Source organism: Denticeps clupeoides, chromosome 14, assembly GCF_900700375.1.
Source record: "Denticeps clupeoides chromosome 14, fDenClu1.1, whole genome shotgun sequence".
NCBI lineage: Eukaryota > Metazoa > Chordata > Actinopteri > Clupeiformes > Denticipitidae > Denticeps > Denticeps clupeoides.
The window spans coordinates 8,069,401-8,094,654 of NC_041720.1; the positions used below are offsets into that span (position 1 = coordinate 8,069,401).

Below are 25,254 nucleotides of genomic sequence, written 5' to 3' on the forward strand. Positions count from 1 at the left end.
CTACGTCATTGGCACCACGGGTTACAGTTCATAGGTCACTGGTGACGTACTTCCGGAAATTTAATGGCGGAATCTTCACGCGTTGTGGAATTAAAATAAAGCGGTTTCACTTGTTTAGGCTTTATTATTATTATTTTTTTGGATCGATATTCGTGCAACGTTAGGAAACATGGCGTCCACCGCTGCAGGGAAGCAGAGAATACCCAAAGTGGCGAAGGTAATTTGCGTAGTTTCAAAGCTCGTGGTTAACTTTGTCGTAGAGTGCGGTCTGGATGTCGTGGTGCCAACGTTTGTTTGGGTTATTAAATTTGTCCTCAATGTCCTCAATTTTGGTTTCTAAAACGTGTTTAAATTTGGAGCAAATACGTCGCTCGTCGTGTTTATTGTTTGCTTGCTAAACCAAGCGGAGAAGCGCTAGCTGTTCATGCCTGGTTATTTCCTTTAGAATGCCATTTATTGTCACAATACGCATGTACAATGAGATTAAAAGCAGCTCATGTGCAGACATATATGTAGAAAATATGCAAAAACACAATACAATAAGGGGCAGGGATTACAAGTGTCAGCGTTATATACATATGAGATTTAATAGATAACTTTTTATATAGTGTATGTGGGTTACATGTTATTGCACATTAGAATTATTGCACATTTATTTCACATTGTTTCCAAATATTCACAGTAATGATGAACATGTGGTGAGAGTTGGACAGTGAAAATAATGTTATTGAACGGTATACAGAAATTGATAACTAATACTGTCCCTGTAACTACTGATAGTAAGTCACTCTGGATAAAGTCATCTGATAAATGCTTTAAATGTAAATTCCCAGTTGTAGGTTAGAAGGAAGGAAGTCCGGGGGGTGTAGTCAGTACATGTAGGACTCTGTTTGTCCTTGTTGTGGTGCACCTGTAGCGTCTTCCTGAGGGCAACAGATCAAACAAATTTCTTCCCATCTTCATATTCTCTCAAGGTGAAAAACAAAGCCCCGGCTGAGGTGCAGATCACTGCCGAACAGTTGCTGAGGGAAGCCAAGGAGAGGGAACTCGAGCTGCTCCCACCGCCACCGAAGCAAAAGATCACAGATAAAGAAGAGCTTAATGACTACAAATTAAGGAAGCGCAAGGTGCGTTCATTAATTTGTTGAAAACCACTGATATTGTGTGTACTTTTTACAAGTTTTTGTTCATGCTGCGTAGGTTGTTTAAAGGCAAACTTTTTTCGCTGCTGCTCTCTACTGTTCCTTTAATATTTCTCTTTGCCAGTTTACACATCATGTCTTTCAACTACTTATATTGTAATAGCACTCAGTTTTCCACCTTTTATTACATAGTTCTATGAGTTCTCCCTGTTATACAAGTGTGAATTTGACGAATGCACTGTTTGAGTCACATACATGTTTTTGAATCACATACATGTTAATAGGGATATGAAGATAACATCCGAAAGAACAGAACTATCATAAGTAACTGGATAAAATACGCACAATGGGAGGAGAGCTTAAACGAAATCCAAAGGTAAAATAGCACATTGTTATGATTACAATCCTTTAGTATATAGCATGGTTTTCATTCATTTCTCGTTTTCCTGTCCCAGGGCACGCTCAATCTACGAGCGTGCTCTCGATGTAGACCATCGGAACATTACTCTCTGGCTGAAGTATGCCGAGATGGAGATGAAAAGCCGGCAGGTGAACCACGCCCGGAACATTTGGGACCGGGCCATTACTATTCTGCCTCGTGCCAACCAGTTTTGGTAAGACATCTCCCTCAAGTGCTCCCGATGTTTGTTGAATCGTTATTTTTCACAGAAATATAACATTATTTATGTCTTTCTTTCTAGGTACAAGTATACGTACATGGAGGAGATGCTGGGCAACATTGCTGGTTGTCGTCAGGTGTTTGAGCGCTGGATGGAATGGGAGCCTGAAGAACAAGCATGGCATTCTTACATCAATTTTGAGCTGCGCTATAAGGAAGTGGAGAAGGCCCGGACCATCTATGAGCGATATATCCTTTTGCGATTAATCATTATGTTATGTCACCACATGTAGTTGAGACATATTAGTCATTAAGGTATCAATTGTTCAAAACTTTGTAAAATGCTCCTTAATCCAAAATGCACTTGTGATAGTTCATCCTGAAGTGAAGAACTGGATCAAATACTCTCGCTTTGAAGAGAGACATGGCTACATTGCACATTCTAGGAAGGTGTTTGAGAGGGCAGTCGAGTTTTTTGGCGAGGAGAATATTGATGAAAATCTGTATGTGGCCTTTGCCAAATTTGAAGAGCGGCAAAAAGAGGTGTGTGTGTGTGTGTGTGTGTGTGTGTGTGTATTTTTGGTATTTCTCCTGCCTTCGTGTTTTTCGGATCCTGACACGTGTTGTGTCTGTGTGTAGTCTGAACGGGTCAGAGTCATCTACAAATATGCACTGGACCGGATTCCCAAGCAGCAAGCACAGGCCCTGTTCAAGAACTACACCATGTTTGAGAAAAAATTTGGGGACCGGAGAGGAATTGAGGACGTCATAGTCAGCAAACGAAGATTTCAGTATGAAGAAGAAGTTAAGGTAAGGCAACTTTGCTTAAAAACTTCGCTCAGCTTCATTCAAATGATGCCATAGTTTACCTGACCTCATCACTGCTCCCGTCCTGTTCAGGCAAACCCACACAATTACGATGCGTGGTTTGACTACCTACGTCTGTTGGAAAGTGATGCCGATCCTGATGCTGTCAGAGAGGTTTATGAGCGAGCTATTGCCAACGTCCCACCCATCCAGGAGAAGAGACACTGGCGCCGTTACATATACTTATGGATTAACTATGCTCTCTATGAAGAGCTGGAGGTCAAGGTGAGTAATTACACAGTCATTTCACCTTGGGGACATATCAACTTGGGACGTGTTAATGTATGAAGACATTTGTCATCAGGGACACAATTAAAACCCAACACATAGATTTAAACTCTGCCAACATTTCTGGGACAGAAGTAAATTTGTGCAATTTATAATGGAACAGGTCTCAGTCCAGGAAAAGTGTGGCTTCAGGATTCAACACCCAAATTAACTCACACTAAATGTACCAATTTCAGGGTTTCTGTGGATCTTAAATTGGATTTAGGCCTTAAATGTCATTACAGTTAGTAATCCTTAAATTCAAAGTTTAAAGTCTTAAATACTGCAGACCCAATGAATCTAATGAAAGAAGCGATGGATAGGGCATGGCGCCTCAATCTCCGTCTTACCGACGTGGCTGCGAAAAGAAATAAATACGAGCGGTCAGCAATGTTGCCGGATCCTAAATTTTCTATTATACCAGCAGCTTAAAATTGTGTTTTGAGAAATGATTGTACACATGTAATTTAAAAACTGACGTTGCTCCTGAAATCTGCTTCAATAACACATCATAGACTGTGTATATTACATTTTACATTTACAGCATTTATCAGACGCCCTTATCCAGAGCGACTTACAATCAGTGTTTACAGGGACAGTCCCCCTGGAGCAACTTACAATCAGTGTTTACAGGGACAGTCCCCCCTAGAGCAACTCAGGGTTAAGTGTCTTGCTCAGGGACACAATGGTAGTAAGTGGGATTTGAACCTGGGTCTTCTGGTTCATAGACGAGTGTGTTACCACTAGGCTACTATCACCCTGTATTATACAGCATATTGTACAGCAACAGAAAGCTTTACTCTGTGACAGGATCCTGAAAGAACAAGGCAGGTCTACCAGGCGTGCCTGGAGCTCATCCCTCACAAAAAGGTATGCTTTGACAGTAATGACTCGTTTAAAAGTCTTTTTATGGTTTGCCTGTAATTGTACTGACACAGCATTGGTCTTTAGTTCACTTATGCCAAGATGTGGCTGATGTATGGTAAGTTTGAAATCCGTCAGAAGAACCTCCCAGGTGCACGTCGAGGGCTGGTGAGTTTTTTTTATTTTTACGTATGTAGAATATCTCTTCAGCCAATTCTGTTAATCATCATCTCCACCCTCAAGGGTACAGCCATAGGCAAGTGTCCGAAGAACAAGCTGTTCAAAGGCTACATCGAGCTGGAGCTGCAGCTCCGCGAGTTTGACAGATGTAGGAAGCTCTATGAGAAATACCTGGAATTTTCACCAGAGAACTGCACAACCTGGATCAAGTTTGCCGAACTGGAGACCATCCTGGGAGACGTCGATCGGGCACGAGCCATTTTTGAGCTGGCCATTGGTCAGCCTCGTCTGGATATGCCAGAGGTAAGGCCTTAGATCGTTTGCTTTTTACACAATCCGTATGGCTGCACTTGCGTTTTAACAATATTTTGAATGCATTTAGGTGCTCTGGAAGGCCTACATCGATTTTGAAATTGAGCAGGAAGAGTACGATAACACAAGGGAACTATACAAGAGACTTCTGCAGCGCACTCAGCATGTTAAGGTAGAGGTGGCTCTGGTAGAGGTATTTTCTCGGCAATCAAGAATTTCCATAAGTCGTCTAAAAGGAGTTGTTCTCTTGATGAAGGTTTGGATCAGCTACGCCCAGTTTGAACTGTCCATCGACAGCAGCGACCGGCTCCAACGTTGCCGGCAGATCTACGAGGAGGCCAACAAGGGATTGCGCAGCTGTGAGGAGAAGGAGGAGCGGCTCATGCTCCTGGAGTCCTGGAGAGATTACGAGCAGGAGTTTGGCTCAGATGGCTCCAGGGAGCGGGTGAAGAAGCTCCTGCCTGAGAAGGTGAAGAGGAGGAGAAAGCTCACTGCTGAAGATGGGGTAAGTCTAAATGAACGACCTGTGTTCCTAGAAAGACTTCATCGGCATCAACTTGTCTCTCACGATTTTTTTGTCTGTAACCTTCTAGTCGGATGCTGGATGGGAGGAATACTACGATTACATCTTCCCTGAAGATTCGGCAAACCAGCCCAACCTCAAGCTGTTGGCCATGGCCAAGATGTGGAAGAAGCAGCAGCAGCAAGAGGATGAAGTGGAAGAAAATGAGCAGCAGTCGCCACAGGCGGAGGACGAGGACGAGTCAGTAGAAGGTTCCTTAGCGGCAGAAAAGGAGAGTGGAGAATCCATGGATGAGAAGAAGGTTCCAGAGAGCACATATGATGACAGAGCTGATGATAAGGAAGGTGGTGGTGGTGGTGGTGGTAGTAGTAGCAGCAGCAGCAGCAGCAGCAGCAAGAGTGAAAGTGAAGATGAACAACCCAGTAAAAAGGATAAATGTGGTGATTCTGACAAAGAGTAAATGTCCAATCTTGCTTTTTCCGTTTCAGCACCAAATGAACTGCTTGGGGTACCACACCTCCTGGGAAGTTAATTTCTATTCTGTCTTTTTCTCAATTTTTTTTTTTTTTATTAAACGAGTAATAAAACCCTGAGGCGTTGTCTGTTTCTGCATTCTTATAAAAGAAAAGGGTTGATGCTTTATTTCAAGATTTGATCTTAAATATTAATATTTACAGAAGCAGCGACTCTCTGCCAAACACATATTATATTCACTTCATATAAGGCAAAGGGAACTACTTGGAAGACAGAGAGCCGCGCTCCAGGGTTATTCTATATCTTCTGGTCGGACAGGATGTGGCAGTGGTATGATCGACTTCTTTTCTGTGTCCCTCGACAAGGCCTTCCTCATATCTGCAGAAAGAGGAGCATCGTGTCACTATTACACGACGGTCAAGAATAACTAAATCATGTTAAATATACATCACAAAACTTGCTTCAGGTTATGACAACATAGCCACTTTGCTATTACATAATAATAATAGAATCTGGGAGAGTTGTGGCCTAGCGGGTAAAGGAAGCAGACCCATATCCCAAAGGTGCCACTGAGCCCACACTGCTCACCAACGGTGAGGTGGTATTTAATGATTGTAAGGAAACCTTTAAAGTGAACTTCCGGAGAACACACATCTATATATTCCAACAGGTTCTGAATTGAAAAAATAATAATTCACCTACCATAAGCATCTTCGTCTGGTTCCCCATTACTAGCAGAGTAATATTCTATCACAGTCCTGTACACGCTGTAGCCAAGCTGTTTGTACATGTTCACCGCCACTTGATTTGAGACGCGAACAAACAGGTCGACGAAGAAGGCGTCCTTCCTGTCAAGGGCAGAGAAAAAGACTGCAAATGGTCCGAAGTACCTCGTCTATGGAAGCCTCGGTTGCCTCAGCGGTACCAGCGCAGTCCAGTGCACATCGAGCTTTTGACTTGGATTAGTAGTTGTGCATTGGGTAGGTTTTATTAGTATTTTAGGACCTTTTCAGTCAGCTACCAGTTTCTGTCATCATCAAGTGCCCACTTGGGGTTCTTCAGTGGTCTATTTTGGGAGAGTTTCACTCTTAATTCTTAACCATCATTAATCACCCTTACACCATACACTGTTTCATTATGAGAACAATGACTTTTTTTATCCTTTATTTGTACCGCTCCTTGTGCTAATTGAGTAACATGAATAAATCCGATCTGACCAGTTTTTATAAGTTCTGCGTGGTTCACACACCTCTCTGAAATCTCCTCCAGCATCTCCATGAGTTTGGCTGCCAGGCCCAGCCTCCTAAACTCGGGAGCCACAGAGAGAGCGGTGACGTGGCCGTGCCACTCTTCCTTCGGCACCAACCCTTCAGCCTTTCCCATGACTGCAAACAACAACGGCAGGAAGAATATACAGGGGAGCAAAAATGCCACTCTCACTTACGATGATGCCAATTGCGTGGGCAAAGGGGTCAAGGACATTTCCGCCTTCAAGCGAATGGCTGGAAGATTTATTGTTTCCTGCAGCGGGTGCTTTAAAACAAGCCTCCACAGTGCAGGAGTGTCTGTGATTGATTGAAGTGAGTGAAGTGATAGTCATTGTGATACACAGCACAGCACACGGTGGCACAACGAAATGTGTCCCCTGCTTTTAACCAGTGGGCAGCCATGACAGGCGCCCGGGGAGCAGTGTGTGGGGACGGTGCTTTGCTCAGTGGCACCTTGGCGGATCGGGATTCAAACCGGGAAATGAGGCAGTGGACTGCCAGTGGACTGTGCTGTGCTCTGAGTGTGCTGTTTGGCAACAGTGTCGGAATAGTGAAACTCTTACTGTAACCCATCAGCTCTCCGCCCGGCGCCTCCGCCACGATGAAGTACTCGGGCCAGTGAGCCAGGTACTGCAGGTAAAAGGGAATCCCATACTGCGAGGGTCAGAGGTTAAAGAAGCTGGTAGTAAAGAGGGTGGTAGTAGCCACTCGCCTATGAACCAGAAGAACCAGGTTCAAATCCCACTTACTACCATTGTGTCCCTAAGCAAGACACTTAACCCTGAGTGTCTCCAGGGGGGGACTGTCCCTGTAACTACTTACTGTAAGTCTCTCTGGATAAGGGCGTCTGGTAAATGGTATAAATGTAAGCTCGCCAAGTGTAAACAGTGAAGGATACGGTTTCCGTCAGGGGGTCCAGGTTGCTTAAAAAGAAAATCAGAGAGAGACACTGATATGGTTGTCCTTGCAATAAGAATGTTACATGGCAGGGCTATTAATTCATAGAGAAGTCACCACGCCAGGAAAACAATTACACGCCATACACGGACATGTCTGCATGTCTGGATATCGTAGCATCGCGACAAAAACGGACCTGGTACGCTGGCAGAGTTCATTAGCATGCTGGCTAGTACTCGCGCCGCACAGCCAGGCGGCAAAAAGGAAAATTAAACACAAGGATCAGCAGATGAAGAAGGACTCGAGCTTACATGTTGTTAAATTTGAAAAGGTCATCGCAGGTGAAGGCCCGTAATGTTGTCATTGTGACGCTGGCGTGTCGCTGCGGCTCTGGCTGCCGTGACCTCTGAACTTTGCACTCTATGAAAGAGAGACCGGTTCTGGAACGTTGCGCCATCTAGCGTGGGAAAGTATACGAGTGTTCTTTATTATTATCATTATTGTTATTTAGAATAAAACACATTGAAGTGCACATCTCTTAAAACTATTTCATAATGGTTTCGTTATTATTATGAGTGTAATGAATAGTGTAATAAATTATATAATATATTATTCCATATATTACTCCTCTACCTCGAAAAGTTTCCATGTCAGAAACCTTGCACATTAGTGACGAACACTGTGTCTCGCAACAGATGGCAACATGAGGGACCGGTGCACGACATTGTTTTATATTAATGGACACATCAAAGACCAAAGGAGCCGAACAGGGGCCGAACCAAACAGAGTCCATATTTCTAATAACGTGGAGTAATTACACAGGCCAAACACAAATGAGTGACGGTGATCGCCGACAATTTAGGAGCTTTCAAACACATCGAGGAAACTATTTCACCAGACGGAGGTGGCCACAATTAACAAAGCTGGCAAATGTCGCCATCTGGTGGGCTTGGAGCAGCATGGCGTTACACAGACGCGGATAAAATATTAGTCTCTTAAATATATACGCCTTACTCCATTAAAAGGTTAATGCGTACGCTGATTGTGTGGCACAGAACTGTACAATTCGATCAGTAAGATGATCTGTCTTGTCGTTCATTTGCCGTTGACGAAGGTTCCACTAATTGCTGACAAAGGGGTCATTTTGGAAAAAGGTTTCATGTGATACGGCTATTGTACGGAAGAATGTTTTGGCCCGTGGGCCGGTGTGGGTGGAGCTGCTTCACTTCAGGTGTGAGGAGCTTTTTTTTCCGGGGACTCTTCGACTCCGCATTGAAGAGCCAAAGAACCAAAGGTTGATCCGCTGCACCTGCAAATGGAGGTTCTCCAAGTATTTGGAGTCTTTGGACTTTTCGTTATTTTCAGTGCAGCACAGAATAGCTCAAGGTACTGCTGTTTTGTTTATTAATATGGGCAAATGAAATACACTAACGATGTACTAAAATAGTATGTATTTTACCATTTGACTATTTGGAAGCCTGTTAAGGATATCTAGGATTTGATTGGTTTAATGTAAAGAGCTACTTTCTTCCATGCAATCTTCCTAGAACAAGTCCAACATACCTTATATCAGCGCCAAATGTGTTCCGGCACGGTGTCCCCACCACATTGTCGGTCACAATCTTCACTATTTCACCTGTCACTGTCGTGTCAAAGATCATGCATGACAACATTAGTGTATCAAAGATAAAGAGCATGGTCCCAGGAGGTAATATATATTGTTTATTACAGAATGCACTTATTGAAAAAAAAAAAACACATTAACAAACTCATACTTTTTATAGGTTCGACTCAGCTGCAGGTGCTTCCACCAGTAAGTGGCCGTTTTATAATATATACATCACACCTGTATATATAGAAGGTTTTAATTCAAGAGGCAGCATTCTTACAATTGAAAGCTTTTCTCCCAACACCTTTGCAATAATGGAAGAATGGAGGTGGGATCACATCTGAAAAAGTGTTTGCATAAACGTATTTGCCAGCTATCTTTCTAATCGCATGCATATTTGGTACAAATTAATTTCTTGGAATAATTATCAGTGTAATGTTGGATGCGTCTGTAGGTTTTAAGGCCTGGACTTTTTATTGTCCTCGGAATCATGTTAATGCACCAATTTACCACACATTTTACTACAAATACTATGTAAGTGAGAAATAAAGAGAATTGAGTTGGGCCGACTGTATAAAATTGTATTAAAATAGGACTCCTCGTTTATTGGAATATATAAATGTGAGTGAAATATTTACGTATGTGATATATGTGTGTGCAGGTTCCTGAAACTAATAAGAGTTACTGGCTGCCTTATGAACTGGTGATCACAGGCTACGTGGGGAGCACCGTGCTCTTCACCAACTCCACTCTACTGCAGTACACGTCAAAGAGCTTATCGACATTCATCCAGACAGACAAAAGCAACTACAAGCCTGGGCAGACTGTGAAGGTCCGGGTTATATCCATCCACCCGGATGGCACGCCCTTTGAAAGCCCAGTGGACATGGTCATAAAGGTGGGTGTATGGTTGGGGGGTCACTGGTTTCGGGGATGACGTTCATGGTGAGGGTGTGGATTGAAGAAGCTCTTTTCTACTTTCATTATGGGTCAGGACCCAAAGGGCAACCGGATCCGGCAGTGGCTGGATCTGGACTGTGTTTTGGGAGTTGTGTCCAAAGAGTTTCAGCTTTCTAAAAACCCATCTCTTGGTGCGTGGACAATTATGACCGTAGTCAAGGTAAGCTGATCATTCTGCTACACTTAACATGTCTATTATTGTTAATATTATTTGAACCTGCTGTTAAAAGTACCCCTTCAAAGTCTGTGCACAAGATGTGAAACCATATATTTCAAGCCAGTTGTTCATACGAACCATTTGGCTATTTATTTTAATGACATTTCTACCCAGATCAAACAGAACTGCAATAAAATTGAGTATTACGCAGAACATATGAAAAGTAAACAATGTCAGTTGGTGTTTGCCTCAACAGGACGTGATGAAGGAGAAGCAGTTTAATGTCGACAACTATGGTAAGACTGAGGCATTAAACAACAACAGCAACAAAAATAATAACAATTCAGAGTTAAAATGGACGTAACGAATAAAAAGTTTGGCATTTGTGAAATGCCCAAATGTGAACAATTTTTGTCTGGTTGCAGTCCTCCCAAGGTTTGAAATCAAGATTGATGTTCCGGAGTTCTTGCTCTATAAAGAAACACTGCGTGGATCTGTCCATGCACAGTGAGTGCTGCTAGAAAGATTTCACATAAGAGCTTCACCTCAGTAAAGATCCATGTGCTGCAGTAAACCACGTGACCAAGTAATAAAAGCAACTTGAAAAGGCCCAATCTGTTGTAAAATACCCATTCTATCGACCATTAGTGCTGTTCTATTTCAATACGGCATTCATGTTTTTTCTTATTTGCTATGATTATGTCCATGTGACTATTATGAAATGTATTACGAAATCTTACAGGTACACATTTGGGAAACCAGTACAAGGCATGATGAATATAACATACTATCACATGTTCAATGGTCTTAAGGACCGGTACAATGAAGAAAGAGAGGTTGGTGTGTATTTTATACACATACACACACACACACACACACACACACTGTACTGCATGTGGACAACTGTGCTAAACTGATTTTGAGAGCTGCTTGACATGTCTGCATTTCCCTCCCGAACAGATCGATGGCTCAGCCGATTTCAGGTTTGACATACCAAACCACATTGCACCATCCAAACGCTCCTTGGACTTCAAATACCAGTTTGGATACCTTGGGAAAGAGAGTGTCGACATCACGGTGTCTGTCACTGAGCTCTACACAGGTGAATTTGATGGCAGTGTGAGATCATTTCTATTATTGCATAACCTGGCCAATGTCACATTATTGCTTCAAATCATTCCAGGGCTAAAATACTCCAGCAATGCCACTGTTACCCTGGTGCGCAGCAAATACTGCCTGTCTTTTCAGGAGTACCCCAGAATTATCAGGCCATCATTGAATTTCTCAGCTCAGGTGAGTGAGCAAAAAAAGTTTGCTGCTTTTTGTCAGTTTTTGTGTTGCGCTGAAGTATAATTACAAGCAATTGATAAGTTTCAAAGGCTTTTATTGACAATTGCATCATGTTTATGCAAATAGACAATATTTTGGGCAGTGGTGACCTAGCGGCCCCGTAAACAAAATGTTGCCGGTCTAAATCCCGATCCGCCAAGGTGCCACTTAGGTGCCACTGAGCAAAGCACCGTCCCCACACACTGCTCCCCGGGCGCCTGTCATGGCTGCTCACTGTTTTGTGACCTGAGACACTTCATGCTGGAAAAAGCATTGTTCTTCACCAAACTGTTCTTGGATGGTCGGGAGAAGTTGCTGTCGGAGGATGTTTTGGTACCATTCTTTATTCATGGCTGTGTTGTGAGTGAGCCCACTTACTTGCATGGTCTCAGGATGCTTAACTGTTGGCATGAGACAGGACTGATGGTGGCCTTGACGTTTTTCTTGGAAAGAAGTGGCTTATTTGCTGCTCATCTTGACACCAGGTCATCCTCCAACAGTCTTCACCTCACTGTGCGTGCAGATTCCCTCACAACTGCCTGATGCCATTCCTGAGCAAGCTCTGCACTGGTGGCACCCCAATCCCGCAGCTGAATCATCTTTAGAAGACAGTCCCTGTGCGTGCTGGACTTTCTTGGGCACCCTGAAGCCTTCTTCACAACACCTGATCCTCTCTCCTTGAATTTTTGAAGATCCGACAAATGGTTGATTTAGCTGCAATGTTAGTAGCAGAAATATCCTTGCCTGTGAAAACCTTTTTATGCAACGCAGTAATGACTGCATGTGTTTCCTTGCTGGTAACCATGGTTAACAGAGGAAGAACAATGATTTCATGCATCGCCCTCCTTTTGAAGCATCCAGTCTGCTCTTTTAACTCAATCAACATGACAGAATCTGTGAAGCTTTATTAATCATACCGTGTTTCTGCAGGTCAAGATTTCCACCTACGATATGACACCATTAAGTGTAAAAGACCAGGGAAAGATGTTGCGCCTGACAGTCATTCAGCAGAAACTAAGCCCCTGGACCTGGAAAAAGGATGACTTGCTCATGGTCCCACGTGGAGACAATGGCTCAGAAATGGTTACTTTTTCACCATCATATGTGATGGAGCTGCCTGTACCAGCTGATGGTGTTGTGTCTTTTAATGTCCAACTCTCAGATCACATTGCCACACTCAATGTTGAGGTGAAACATTCATATAGGCTGTTCTACACAATCAGAGTTTGAAAATTGCCTCCGCCCAGATGTTTCATATTGTTTTATTTTTAGGCAGAGTTTGAGGACACGCACAAGGGACTTCAGCTGTACAACAGCTACTCATCACCAAGCAAGTCATACATACAGCTCCACAGACATGGCAAGCCTAAGGTAGAGTAAATCTACACAAGATACTATTATATGTCCAGAATGCTGTCTGAGTTGGTAATTTAGCTGCTCTATTTTTCAGGTTGGAGTTCCCCTCCAGTTCAGCATACAGAGCAGCTTCCTACTACAGGAGTTCCATTACCTGGTTGGTTTTTTTTTTTTTTTTAAAACATTCCTTTAAGGAAATGGGATCATGTGGTGGTCAGCTAGATAAGCAGACATCATGGTATTTAGAGCCATTTTCAGAGGCTGTATTGTAACCAAGTAAATATCCTCACACATCCAGAAGCTGAACAGTTTATTGGGTGGTTTTAGCCTAGAGCAGGTAAGGCCCTTGGCCCTTTTACTTGTGAGCTTAGTGGGTAAGAGCGGGCAAGGCCCTTTTACTTGTGAGCTTAGTGGGTAAGAGCGGGTAAAGACCTTTTACTTGTGAGCTTAGTGGGTAAGAGCGGGCAAGGCCCTTTTACTTGTGAGCTTAGTGGGTAAGAGCGGGTAAGGCCCTTTTACTTGTGAGCTTAGTGGGTAAGAGCGGGCAAGGCCCTTTTACTTGTGAGCTTAGTGGGTAAGAGCGGGCAAGGCCCTTTTACTTGTGAGCTTAGTGGGTAAGAGCGGGCAAGGCCCTTTTACTTGTGAGCTTAGTGGGTAAGAGCGGGCAAGGCCCTTTTACTTGTGAGCTTAGTGGGTAAGAGCGGGCAAGGCCCTTTTACTTGTGAGCTTAGTGGGTAAGAGCGGGCAAGGCCCTTTTACTTGTGAGCTTAGTGGGTAAGAGCGGGCAAGGCCCTTTTACTTGTGAGCTTAGTGGGTAAGAGCGGGCAAGGCCCTTTTACTTGTGAGCTTAGTGGGTAAGAGCGGGCAAGGCCCTTTTACTTGTGAGCTTAGTGGGTAAGAGCGGGCAAGGCCCTTTTACTTGTGAGCTTAGTGGGTAAGAGCGGGCAAGGCCCTTTTACTTGTGAGCTTAGTGGGTAAGAGTGAGTAAGGATCTTTAACTTGTGAGCTTAGTGGGTAAGAGATGGTAAGGACCATTTACTTGTGAGCTTAGTGGGTAAGAGTGGGAAAGGTCCTTTTACTTGTGACCTTAGTGAGTAAGACACTCACCTACAAAACCAAATGACCACAGAAACACAGGTTCAAATCCCACCATCTACCATTTTGTCTCTGAACAAGACATTAAACCCTAAAACGCCTGCCCCATTGTCCCATGTCTGGTGGCATTCTGGGCAAGTAGAATCTGCCATTGAGCGTGGCGGGTGCCTGTGGATGGTGGACAGGGTGCCGTTCCCCCTTAGATGGGCCATGCTTTGGCCTGGTCCTGAAGATGTGGGCACAGGACAGCCACCACTCGTCTGTATGAACTTCCTCACTCCCTTCATGGACTGTTTTGGGTGGCACGCTAGGAGTCGTGCCTAGGGGGAGGCTACTGTCAGATTCCAGTCTGAAGGGGCTACTCCGGGGTTTGGACTGGAGTTCCATATTCATCCTTTGATGAAGTTTCCAGATTGTTCTCACCTGTGTATGATTGTATAAAGCTGTTCGTGACTGTTTTCCGTTGTGTTGTTGATTGGTGATGTTTTCCCATATCGTATTTTGTATTAAATTCCCTGTCTTGAGACGTTGTGAGTATGCGTCCTCCTTCCTCGACATGTTCAGCTACCATGACAGATGTAAATGTAAATGTTCTACTTTTGTGTGATTGTATTTAAATGTAATTGGTAGAAATGTATTTTTGTATGGGGTCTGAAAAAGGGGTGTCTCCTTAAATTTGGGATTGTTAGTAAAAACTCAATACCAACCAACCATGGCAAATACTATATATTGTGACAAATGTTGTAACAAGTGTTTAGTGTAGAACAAGGAGGTTGTACATGCAGTGAAACTGAAACTGAGGTACTGGAAGAATTCTGAGGGGCAGAGATTTTGTATAGTGCTTTATCCATTGATTAGTCCTTAAAACCATGAATAATATGAAATATTCATATTGTTGTGACATTTCAGTTTGAGAAGTGTGACTTTAAACTTTGATGCCCATAGGTAATTGGACGAGGAATTGTGATATTAGCCGGAGTGAGCCAATCAACATCATTCACACTGATCCCAACAGAATCCTGGGCACCAGAGGCTTGTGTGCTGGTGTACTGCGTTCAGAACAATGGCGAAATCATCAATGATGTTTTGCATATTCCTGTCCAGCAGGCCCTCAGGAATAAAGTAATGTGCTATGATTTTTCTGTTGAAATGTTACTGCAACCAAAACCCATTTGCCATTGTCTCCTTTGCCATTGATCGTAATGTAAAAATCTTTTGTGGTTCATTTCACTTCAGTGCTGTGAACTCAGGTTAAACTTTAAATAGGTGTAGAATTTCTCACCATGACCTGGGCAGAAATTTCAGTGACTGAATAGAATTTCAAACCATTGTACCTTCCATTGGGTGAAGAAGAAAGGATCTCTTACAGTACCTGTCCCTTAAATTGTCCTGCCAGTTACTTAACAAAGGTCACAAATAAGGGGGGGGCAGATAATCAATATTTTCAGAAAGAAGTGTGATTGATAACTGAAGGAAATGAACCAAACACTATAAAAATTACTCATACTTACAGTCATGTTTTCCCAACAATGTTTACATTTCACAAGATTATGAATAAGGCATTTAAAATTACTACTCCTTTTAATACTACTACTACTTCTGCTAATACATATTTAATGTGGCTTTAAATGGAACATCTTTATACCATGGTAGGTGTCCTTGAACTGGAGCCAGGACAGAGTGAAGCCTGGTGAACACGTGGATTTGACTGTGTCTGTGTCAGAGCCTGGAACTCTGGGAATTCTGGTGGTGGACAGAGGAACAAAAATGTCAGTCAAGGACAATGACATCACAAATGAAATGGTGAGGAAGGTTTGGATATTGGATAAATGAATATTTTTGCGAGCAAGTGCAAACTTGCACATCAAAATATATTGAATTGACTGAAATATTGTAACACATAACAGATCGGTTTAGCTGGGCAATTCCTTGTTTTCACCAAGGACCACTTTAAAAACCCAGCTGGTTCTCATGCAGTTGGTTTTGTGGTGTAACCCTATCACTGACCACCGCCCAAGTATCAGTTAGGTGTAAACAGAAGAACAAAGCTCCCTTCTTCACTACTATTTTCTCACTACAATGTGGACTCTTTTGTCGTGTTGTTTTTTGGTCTCATAGGACTAAAGGTATTGGGATTTGCACCCCCTTTGTTCTTCCCTAGGTACTGGAGGAACTAGCTGAGTACAACATGGGCGGAAGCCGAGTTGTGCCAGATGCCATGACAATGGGAGATCCGTACTCCATTTTTACAGTACGTTTGATGCCCAGTGCACCAGATACATTTTTAGCTCATGTTTATCACCTTACAATCAGTCTGCAGGTTTTGAACTAAGTAAACAATGTGCATTTCTCCCCTGAAGGGTTCTCACCTTGTGGTCCTCACAGATGCAAGCTTAAATCCAAGGGAGAACTACATGCCAGAATTTCGTAGGTTTTAAAATGGAGAGTTTTGATAATATTATTTATTTCATGATTTATATTTATAGCATGGCTATTTCTGACTCGGCTCTGTCCCACAGCAGGAGAGATAGACATGTTCACAGAAAGTGTTCTGACCAGTCTGAATGAGGAGACACGGGTTCGCAAGAGCTTTCCGGAGACTTGGCTGTGGCTGGACACAAGCTTAGGGTAATGATTTGAGTTAGAGGCCATAACGCACCCAGGCTTCATTTTGTGATTACTGTGATCTACTGTGCTTCAAATATTGATCTTAGCTTTTAATTGGTGCAAATCCAATGAAAAGCATGAAACAGTATAGTTTTTTGATGTAAGATGTAATGTTTGGTAGCTAAATTATATTGACAACCACTAAACCATTGCATACTAGCGTACTAGTGTTAGGTTTTGTCTACACATTTCTTTCTTTCTGGAAGATTATCCAGAGAACCTCATCCAATTTATTAGTTATTACTAAATGTATTAGTATTTCCATCTGGATCTATGTTCTTTTTTTCCATAGAAATGTCACATCTTCTTTCAATGTGATGGTGCCAGATGCCATTACATCCTGGGTGGCCACAGCTTTTGTAATGTCGGAGACACTGGGTTTGGGTATTGTCAGTGCTCCAGCAGAGGTGATACGTCACAATGTCCTCTCTGTTCTGAATAATCCACTAAAAGGTGTATGTAACTATAACCATGCGGAACATTCATTACCATCCTTATTGAATAATTCCATATTTCTTTTTTTATATTTATTTATGATTTTTAATTTGCTAATCATTGCTCAGAGTTTGAATTATGAGTTCCTAGTACAATTTTAAAGAAATGACCTTTTTTTGTATAAAACAAGAATATGAATGTCTACTAAAAACATTATGAACTTTGTCTCCTTCTCAGCTCACTGTTTTCCAGGACTTCTTCATATCTCTCAACCTGCCACCTTATATTGTTAGAGGAGAGGTGCTGATTCTGGAGGTCAACATATTCAATTACTTGGATGTGGATTTGGAGGTAATGCAGGGTCTTTGTAGCCCCTCATTTGACCGCTCTGCAACCTGCTCTGACAGTAAAGCTTACATCTGCCACATCAGTCTGAGGAGCAGCGTCTACTGACATTATAACACTAAATTGAAAAATGGGACGCTGCATACAGTCTTGGCCTATATGTATGTATGATTAATTTTTGGACATGACTCAGCATGTTTTGTGGAGGGTGTGCTACTCCTGAAAAAGTAATTTCAAGTTTATGGGAACATAAACGTATCAGATAATGGATGAATACTACCACAGGTTTACAAGACAAGAGATTGGAAGGATCAGCATGTCTTTGAATGAATGAAAAGTCTTTTGTCCTTTTCCTTTTGTAATCTTTGTGCTGATAAAGGTGAAATCTCAACCCTCTTTCATTCACCCCACTGTTTTCCCAGGTCATGGTGATAGTTGCAGAAAGTGACACGTTTGAGTTTGTGTTCACGGATATTGCTGGGATCCCCATGGCCAGCACACGCACAGTGTCAGTCTGGAGCCAGAACAGCACCTCTGTCCTGTTTCCCATAAGGCCCATCACTCCGGGGGAGCTGCCAATCTCAATTAATGCCATCTCCACCTTCAAATCCGATTCTTTGTTCCAGACAATTCTTGTAAAGGTGCTGTATGGCAAAACACTACATTACTGAATACATAATGGAGAAACCACACACACACACAAACACATATATACACTCTAATATAATAATCTGTAATATAATTAATAATCTGTCATTTTGATTCTGCTATATTAGTATTAGTATGGTAATTGCAGTTTTACAGTATTGTATTTATAGAGTTATATGTTCTACTGGCTCAAAGTACTGTACATATGAAAAAGTAGCGTTGTCTTACATTTGTTAATAAATTGAACACAGGTAGGTGGTGGCAAATATAATATTTTAAAACAAGTTTTTTAATTAATCTTGAATAAAACGCTGCGGTTGTCATTTGTGATGACAGTAGTAATGTTCCTAATTAAAACACTGTTAATTACTATTTGCTTTACAGCCTGAAGGAATTGAACAGTCCTATTCTAAGAGTCTGTTTTTGGAGCTGGTGCCCACACAGACAACAATCTCTGAGAAGATCAACTTCAGCTTCCCCTCAAATGTGGTGCAAGGCAGCGAGAGGATTGTAGTGTCTGCAGTTGGTACGTCAGCACCCTCGTCGACGACCTTTTGATGAAAAAATAGCATAAAATGTCACATACCAGATAGTATAAATGGAAATATAATTTATTATGTATACATTTTGTCAGTGCTTTGCGGTCGGTCTGTGAGAGTAAACTGTCAATGTTTGTGTTTTTTGCTAGCCTATAAAAAAAAAAAAAATGTATGAAGTTGCCGTTCATTGGAAACACTGACACAGGGTGATAGACATCAGACATGCACAGTCGTTAATCAAGAATCCGTGGAAAATGTGAAAAAATAAAGGCATGTCTGGCAAGCATGCAGACTGGTGCATTTTTATGGCCGACATCTGTGTGATTGTTTTTGAGACCTGCTGCAGTAAAGTGCACAGCCCGACTCTGTGTGAGTTTGTGACTGCTGGTCCCTGCGGTAAACAGACATGTTGTTTAGGTGGCGGACTTTGTAAATGCAGAGGAAGAGTCTGTTCCTGGTCCACTGTTTTACTGTGTGAGTACTGCTCGACGAAGCAGGACATTCTGTGGTTTGGGATTTGCATGCTCGGTGTTGCCAGGTCCTGAGCCTTCTTGTTTCCTGTTTGTGTTTCTGTGGTGTCAAATGTGACATCCACAGCCGTCCATCATGAGTCTGGAGGACGTCATTCAACTGGTGTACAGCTGTGGGGGGAAACAGGCAATCGGTGGGGCCTCAACATCAATCAGTTTGTTAAATCAAAGGGCTAAAAGTCCTGACTGCACATTTTTTCCTGCTTTTATCTCTGACCAAAAACCTTGCCTTTTCTTAATGTTTTGTGCCACGAAAGGTGACATCCTCGGGCCATCTATTACTGGCCTTGAATCTCTCATCCAGATGCCGTATGGATGCGGGGAACAAAATATGATTAACTTTGCACCAAACATTTATGTCCTTCGATACCTCATCAGCACTGGGCAAGATGACAAACAGGCCAGGGAGAAAGCGATATCATACATGATGAAAGGTGAAAGGTTTTCACACTTTAATTTACCTGACATAAACACAACGGCAAAAAATTAAAATGCATAGAATTATACAATGCATATATTATATAACATTATATTGCAATTATGCACATTTTAATGATATAATTTATGGTTTAATTCTTATATAACTATAATTTAGTTGGTTTGAATTTGCTGTATATTATTATTTGTAGATCATTAGTTAATAACTAAATAACAATGTATGATTTGGATGAGCAAAATTAAGTTAATCTTTGCGATAATGTTAATTAGGTTATTCTTTAGTCTTTTATCATTTACACTGTGAATTACTAAGTTTAACCTTTTGTTTTTATTCAGGTTATGAACATGAACTCTACTACCAAAGGACTGATGGCTCTTTAAGTGCTTTTGGTGACAGTGACAAATCTGGTAGCACATGGTGTGTACAGTCACTCTTACATCTTTAATTCACAATGACGTGAATTTTTTTTGACTGAGACAGCGTCCAAGTTGTGATGATCCTATCTTAAATTCAGGCTTTCAGCCTTTGTGCTAAGATGCTTCCTGCAGGCGCGACAGTTCATCACCATAGATCAGTTGGTCCTGGACAGGATAGTCATGTGGCTCCAGACCCAGCTGGGGCCCGATGGAGCCTTTATGGAGCCCGGCCGGGTCATCCACACAGAGCTTCAGGGAGGTCAGGACAGCCCCGCCTCTCTCACAGCATATGTCCTAATGGCCCTTCTGGAAGATGAAACTTATAGGGTGAGAATCCTCTTCTCAGGAATGCAAGTTGTCTGCCTCCTTGTGAAAATCCCTGCTGTGCACTCTATTTTTTTTTCACGCTCCCAGACCAAGTTTAGGAGCCAGGTGTCTGCGGCAGTAAGCTTTCTCGCATCAAGACTGGCCCAGGGGGTCTACAGCGACTACAGCCTGTGTCTGGTGACGTACGCTCTGTCACTGGCCAACAGCCTGAGTGCTGAGCCCGCCCTGGAGGATCTGATGGCCAGAGCAGAGTATCAGGGTGGGTGACCATCTACTGCAGCCAGAACTAAATACGTAAAACTGCAAGCCTGTTCTAGGAGTGCTCAGTGGACCACATCGCATTTATCCATCAGAGCTAAATGCAGTTCATCTACATTCATTTAGAACGCATATGATCTGATCCAAACCTGTTGAGGCTCTTTAAATGTCCTGCCAAGGTCTGCAGTACAGCTGAAGCCATAAAGAACTGTGGGCGCTGCAGTTAAACTAGACGTGCTGCACAGCTGCTCTTCTCAGCTGCAATGTCTGTGTGCAGACGGGGTGCCGGTGTGGACCTTGGGGGACACAGGGCTTTCCGACTCCTGGCAGCCTAGCTCAACTGCCATTGAGATGGCTGCCTACGTGCTGCTCTCTCTTCGAAGGATGGGCCAGCTGGAAGCAGGCATTCCCATCATGAAGTGGCTGAGCCAGCAGAGAAACCATCTAGGAGGATACAGCTCCACTCAGGTTCAGTTCAATGCAGCAAAGTTTGTTTTGGTTGCATTTTAATACCTTTATGATGTCATCTTTACAAAATGACCTCACACGACCATTTAGACCATGTAGAATGAAAGTCTGGGCTGGCAAGTTCTGTCTTCTACCACTATTTCGCACCTGAAAAAGCGAGCAGACACTGCTGAGCACAATATAAAGCAACCTTAATCTCTACTGCATGTATCTTGATACTGTCTCTTTTACATCAGGTTAAGTGTCTTGCTCAGGGACTCAATTGTAGTAAGTGGGGTTTAAACCTGGGACTTTAGGGTCTTCTGGGTCATCGGAGAGTGTCTTATCCACTTGGCTACTACAACACATTTATCACAACCAAGGAAAGTGGCTCAGAAGTGTATCAGATGGTATACAGAACTGGGATTCAGGTTGACCAATTGCATGAAACAAAGTCTGCATAAGATTAAACACTGAGTTGATAAAAATGAGTCCTCTACCCATTAGAAACATCAGAATTTAACACCAGGATGTAATTTTCATTGATCAAATTCAATGTCAAAGAAAAAGAAAATCTAAAACAAAAGTACAAATTTTCAAACCAAGTCCACAAACAGAGCATTTCTTTCCTGAGGTAGGTTCAAAATAAAAAACCACAAATCCCTACCCTCTCTGAGACACAGAATGCAGCCTTTCCACAGATTAAAACCATTTCAAGAAATATGAATAAGAGCGAGAGGCTGTGTGTCATGAAAGGCAAACCAAATGTGTGCAGATGAAAGGCGACTGAAAGCAGCCAGAGACGCCACCACCGCAACTATAATCTTTGGGTGAAGTTTGAGGCTTTGCATAAGTTACTGTTTCTAATGGTTGCAATATGACACAGATTTAATTCCAAGATCCCAGCTGACAGACACCTGCTAGCTCTTACGCAATCACACACACACACTCTCACAGTGGGCGGAACCCGATCAGAACTCACCACCATTTCACCAAATCGGCTCCCTTTCTGTACAGGACACCATTATCGCTCTGCAGGCCCTGTCTGAGTATGCAGTTATCAGTGGATCCAGTCTCATCAATCTCAAAATAGTTGTGCACACGTCTCCTTTCAACACTGTGGCCACATTCACCATCAACAAAGGCAACCACCTCATCCAACAGAGTGAAGAGGTCAATATTCAAATCAGGATTTTTTAAATTTCTATTCATTTTTTTTTTTTTTTTACGTAATAATGCAGTTTCTGTTTTCTTACACTTTAGATTCAAGCAGATAAAGAGTTAAAACTCCAGATCACTGCTCAAGGCAAAGGGTTCGCTCTGTTCCAGGTATCAGTGCCCCGTCCACAGTGTCTGCCAAGTTCATGTCTACATTTGTTTCTTTGACTCCATGGGATAGCCTAGTCATGACAATGAGACAAAAACGTGTCCTAGATCACGTTTTTTTACGCTCCCCGTTGGTCTGTGATTAGAGGCCCTGTTGTCGACATGAACGTTGGGTCCACGGTACAATAGCAGCTGGAATTCTCCCCCAAAGAGCTTTGCCAGTGCCTGGGAGTCTCCAATTAACAATGCATCCCATGTGAAAATAAAAGTTCAACAGCTGTGCATGATAATCCCCCACCCGCCTGCATCATTCTGCTCACTTGATTGAAGCCTGAGCCAATAAAGCGCAATATCTTGGAAAAAACAAGGTTTGCCAGTGGCCTTTAGAGGATCTTCTTTACGAGATGCTTCCCCTCCACCGCTATGATAATATAAAGCAGGAATTCATGTCGGCAATATTTACATTTAACAATGTAAAATTTTGAACATGAGAATAAAACCCATATGTCCCAACAACGGGCACATGCCTTTAGGGAACCGGGGTACAGTTGTTACAATTATTGAAAGAAACTAAAAAAAGAAAAGTGTTAAATATTCATATGCCTCTTGCCTACAGATGACTGCGTTCTATAATGTGGAAAGTCAGGGATTCTCCCGGACTCGCAGGGATGCTGAAGAAGAGGCTTTTGATTTGTTTATTGCTGTCTTTGACATGGATGTTTATCATGTTCATCTCCTCATCTGCATAAGGTAAGACTCCTGGGAACGTTCAAACGGTCTGTAGTTTCCTTTTCTTTGCTTTCTATATCCTCTGTTTATTTGAATATGTATTTTGTAGACTTTATGAAGACATGGGACTGAATCAGACAGGCATGGCCATCATGGAGGTGGGCTTGCTGAGTGGCTTCAGTCTGCTACAGGATACAATTAAAACTGATGACCTGATTCGGAAAGTGGAGACCGCCCCAGGCAAAGTCATCTTTTACCTGGACTCAGTAGGTCAAATATTCTTCCCTTTCTCATGAGCTGAAGAAGGCCTATGAATCCATCCCCTAATTTCTGCATGCCACTATTTGAAAACAAAAGCTCTTACTTTAACCATTTTTTCACAATGCTATAATCAATGTAGCACTGGGGGCATGTTTATTAATGTCACGTCAAGTACGTCTTCGGGATTTGCAGAAACAGACGGATACGAACAAGAAGGGCCAACAATCTCTGGTACATTTTGAAAAATACCCCAAAAAAAGGAATCATTTCATTTCATTTTATTTTCAGGTGTCCACTGAGCAAGTGTGTTTAAATATACCTATTGTGATGGATTACAAAGTGGCCAAGGTTCAGGATGCAGCCGTGGTCCTCTACGATTACTACGAGCCCAGTATGTACACCTAACTGGCCATACAACTGGTCGTATGAAATGTCATGAACACAATTTTATAATTTATTGCATTATTCTATTAGTTTCTGTGGCTGCTTAATTTTATATTGAACCCTTGTGATCTCCAAAAGCTACGATTCCAGAAATGGAAGGTCAATTTATTTGATTTGAAATCTAACTTAAATGACTACTGATTTTAATGCATGTCCACTATTATTATTATTATTGTTGATATTATTATACACAGTCAAATATTTGTTCTTGCTACAATATCCTTTCTGATCCAATGATGTAACTGATATCTTCAATGAAATGGAATTCTGTGCCCCAGGACGGAGGACGGTGGGGACGTATTCTTCGTGGCAGAGGAAAGACGTCTCTCCATGCTGGTTCTGTGGAAATGATTGCAGTGCCTGCGGAGAGTCCCATAGCTATTTTTTGATTATATCTTACTCACCCCGCATAGCAGTAAATGCACTAGCCCTCACCGTGCTGCTTATCATTGCTCTGTGGCTGTAACATAGGGCCATATACATATCATCGTCTTTGTGGGGTATTCCACCCAGAAACTCGAAATGGAGCTAACCGGTGAAACCTGTTTCATGGAAACCTGATAGACTCTTAGGACCCACTACACAAAAACTACACACTAGAACACAGCATGCTATTAATTCACTATCTTTGAGAAAATCCATTGTCAGGTGATTACCCTGTTTTTTTTGATAATGTTTTTGAGGATGTCTGAAAGATTTTTAAAAAACATTTTTTTCCTTATTAAATCAGTTTAAAATACATTTTTGGGGATCAACTACATTTTATATATAGTATAAATATATTTGATAGTGTATTTTATATATATATACACACACACACACACACATATATTGCAGTTTTATTGCAACATTAACCAAATGTTTTTAAAAGTCACTTTGGTCTCCCAAACTTGTAGATCACTCTTCTCTAGAATATTAGTCAGTACAACAAAACCTTTATCATTTTAAATTATTTAAAAAAGCAAAATATAAAAAAAAAAATTAAACAAATAAATACACACGCCTGTGGTTACCAAATGTTTATGCTACTGCCTTGCCATGTATTTTTTCCATGTTTGTTTTTAATTATTTGATTGCTAGTAGATTGTTGCTGTAACACTCTGTACAGGATCACCATCATGTTGTCATGGGTGGCTAAGGTTTATTGTTTATAAGTTGCATCAATCTGTGAAATGTGTTGTTGATTGCAATAATGAATAAATAGACCTGCACTGTAAATAAAAAGTTGAACTAGTTGTACCTATTTCTGTAATTGTCATGTTACAAAGTGACCAAAATAGAACCACTGCAGTGCAGTACCTGGCAATATCCTCAAATGTGCTTTCTAGACCTTTTGCATTAGATAGTTTTAAGAATTCTTTTAAGAATACAGCTGTGATGAGACATATAAAGTTTAAGCATGTCTACATAATGCATAGTTCCCTTGATGCTATTAGTACAATGCTTCATGGACCCAGTTGACCCAGTTCATGTCAGGAGGTCATGGGGTCAGAAAACCCCCCACAATGCCCTGGCCCAGAGCAA

The 25,254-nt window shown here is 42.0% G+C and overlaps 3 protein-coding genes across 6 annotated transcripts; 2 read left to right on the top strand and 1 right to left on the bottom strand.

Moving 5' to 3' along the window:
* Positions 1-26: 26 nt before the first annotated feature.
* crnkl1 (crooked neck pre-mRNA splicing factor 1) lies at positions 27-5,367 on the top strand. Of its 2 annotated transcripts, XM_029002616.1 has the most exons (14): positions 27-217; positions 975-1,127; positions 1,427-1,518; positions 1,598-1,756; positions 1,844-2,010; positions 2,126-2,304; positions 2,401-2,571; positions 2,662-2,853; positions 3,706-3,765; positions 3,847-3,927; positions 4,003-4,242; positions 4,322-4,423; positions 4,508-4,756; positions 4,845-5,367. In XM_029002616.1, the coding sequence occupies exons 1-14, from the start codon at positions 170-172 to the stop codon at positions 5,232-5,234; spliced, it is 2,283 nt and encodes a 760-aa protein (XP_028858449.1). In that variant the 5' UTR covers positions 27-169; the 3' UTR covers positions 5,235-5,367. The 2 variants fall into 2 exon arrangements, with proteins under 2 accessions (XP_028858449.1, XP_028858448.1); XM_029002615.1 differs by having other exon boundaries at positions 3,847-4,242.
* A 7-nt stretch (positions 5,368-5,374) lies between these two features.
* Positions 5,375-7,854, bottom strand: naa20 (N-alpha-acetyltransferase 20, NatB catalytic subunit). The gene is made up of 6 exons (XM_029002617.1): positions 7,725-7,854; positions 7,415-7,439; positions 7,080-7,170; positions 6,498-6,633; positions 5,951-6,096; positions 5,375-5,626 (listed from the first exon to the last, which is right to left on the bottom strand). The coding sequence occupies exons 1-6, from the start codon at positions 7,775-7,777 to the stop codon at positions 5,541-5,543; spliced, it is 537 nt and encodes a 178-aa protein (XP_028858450.1). The 5' UTR covers positions 7,778-7,854; the 3' UTR covers positions 5,375-5,540.
* An 823-nt stretch (positions 7,855-8,677) lies between these two features.
* Positions 8,678-24,973, top strand: cd109 (CD109 molecule). 3 transcript variants are annotated; one of them, XM_028953545.1, is made up of 33 exons: positions 8,678-8,799; positions 8,961-9,121; positions 9,198-9,226; positions 9,684-9,920; positions 10,017-10,142; positions 10,396-10,435; positions 10,565-10,646; positions 10,882-10,975; positions 11,100-11,241; positions 11,323-11,432; positions 12,399-12,656; positions 12,741-12,839; positions 12,919-12,981; positions 14,865-15,041; positions 15,573-15,722; positions 16,081-16,170; positions 16,280-16,346; positions 16,439-16,547; positions 16,879-16,993; positions 17,259-17,372; positions 17,789-18,007; positions 18,399-18,540; positions 19,341-19,517; positions 19,858-19,939; positions 20,037-20,265; positions 20,353-20,524; positions 20,801-20,991; positions 21,988-22,143; positions 22,234-22,299; positions 22,913-23,046; positions 23,135-23,291; positions 23,575-23,677; positions 24,009-24,973. In XM_028953545.1, exons 1-33 carry the CDS (start codon positions 8,729-8,731, stop codon positions 24,194-24,196), a joined length of 4,350 nt encoding a protein of 1,449 aa, XP_028809378.1. In that variant the 5' UTR covers positions 8,678-8,728; the 3' UTR covers positions 24,197-24,973. The 3 variants fall into 3 exon arrangements, with proteins under 3 accessions (XP_028809378.1, XP_028809376.1, XP_028809377.1); XM_028953543.1 differs by having other exon boundaries at positions 20,037-20,524; XM_028953544.1 differs by having other exon boundaries at positions 16,442-16,547; positions 20,037-20,524.
* The last annotated feature ends 281 nt before the right edge of the window (positions 24,974-25,254 follow it).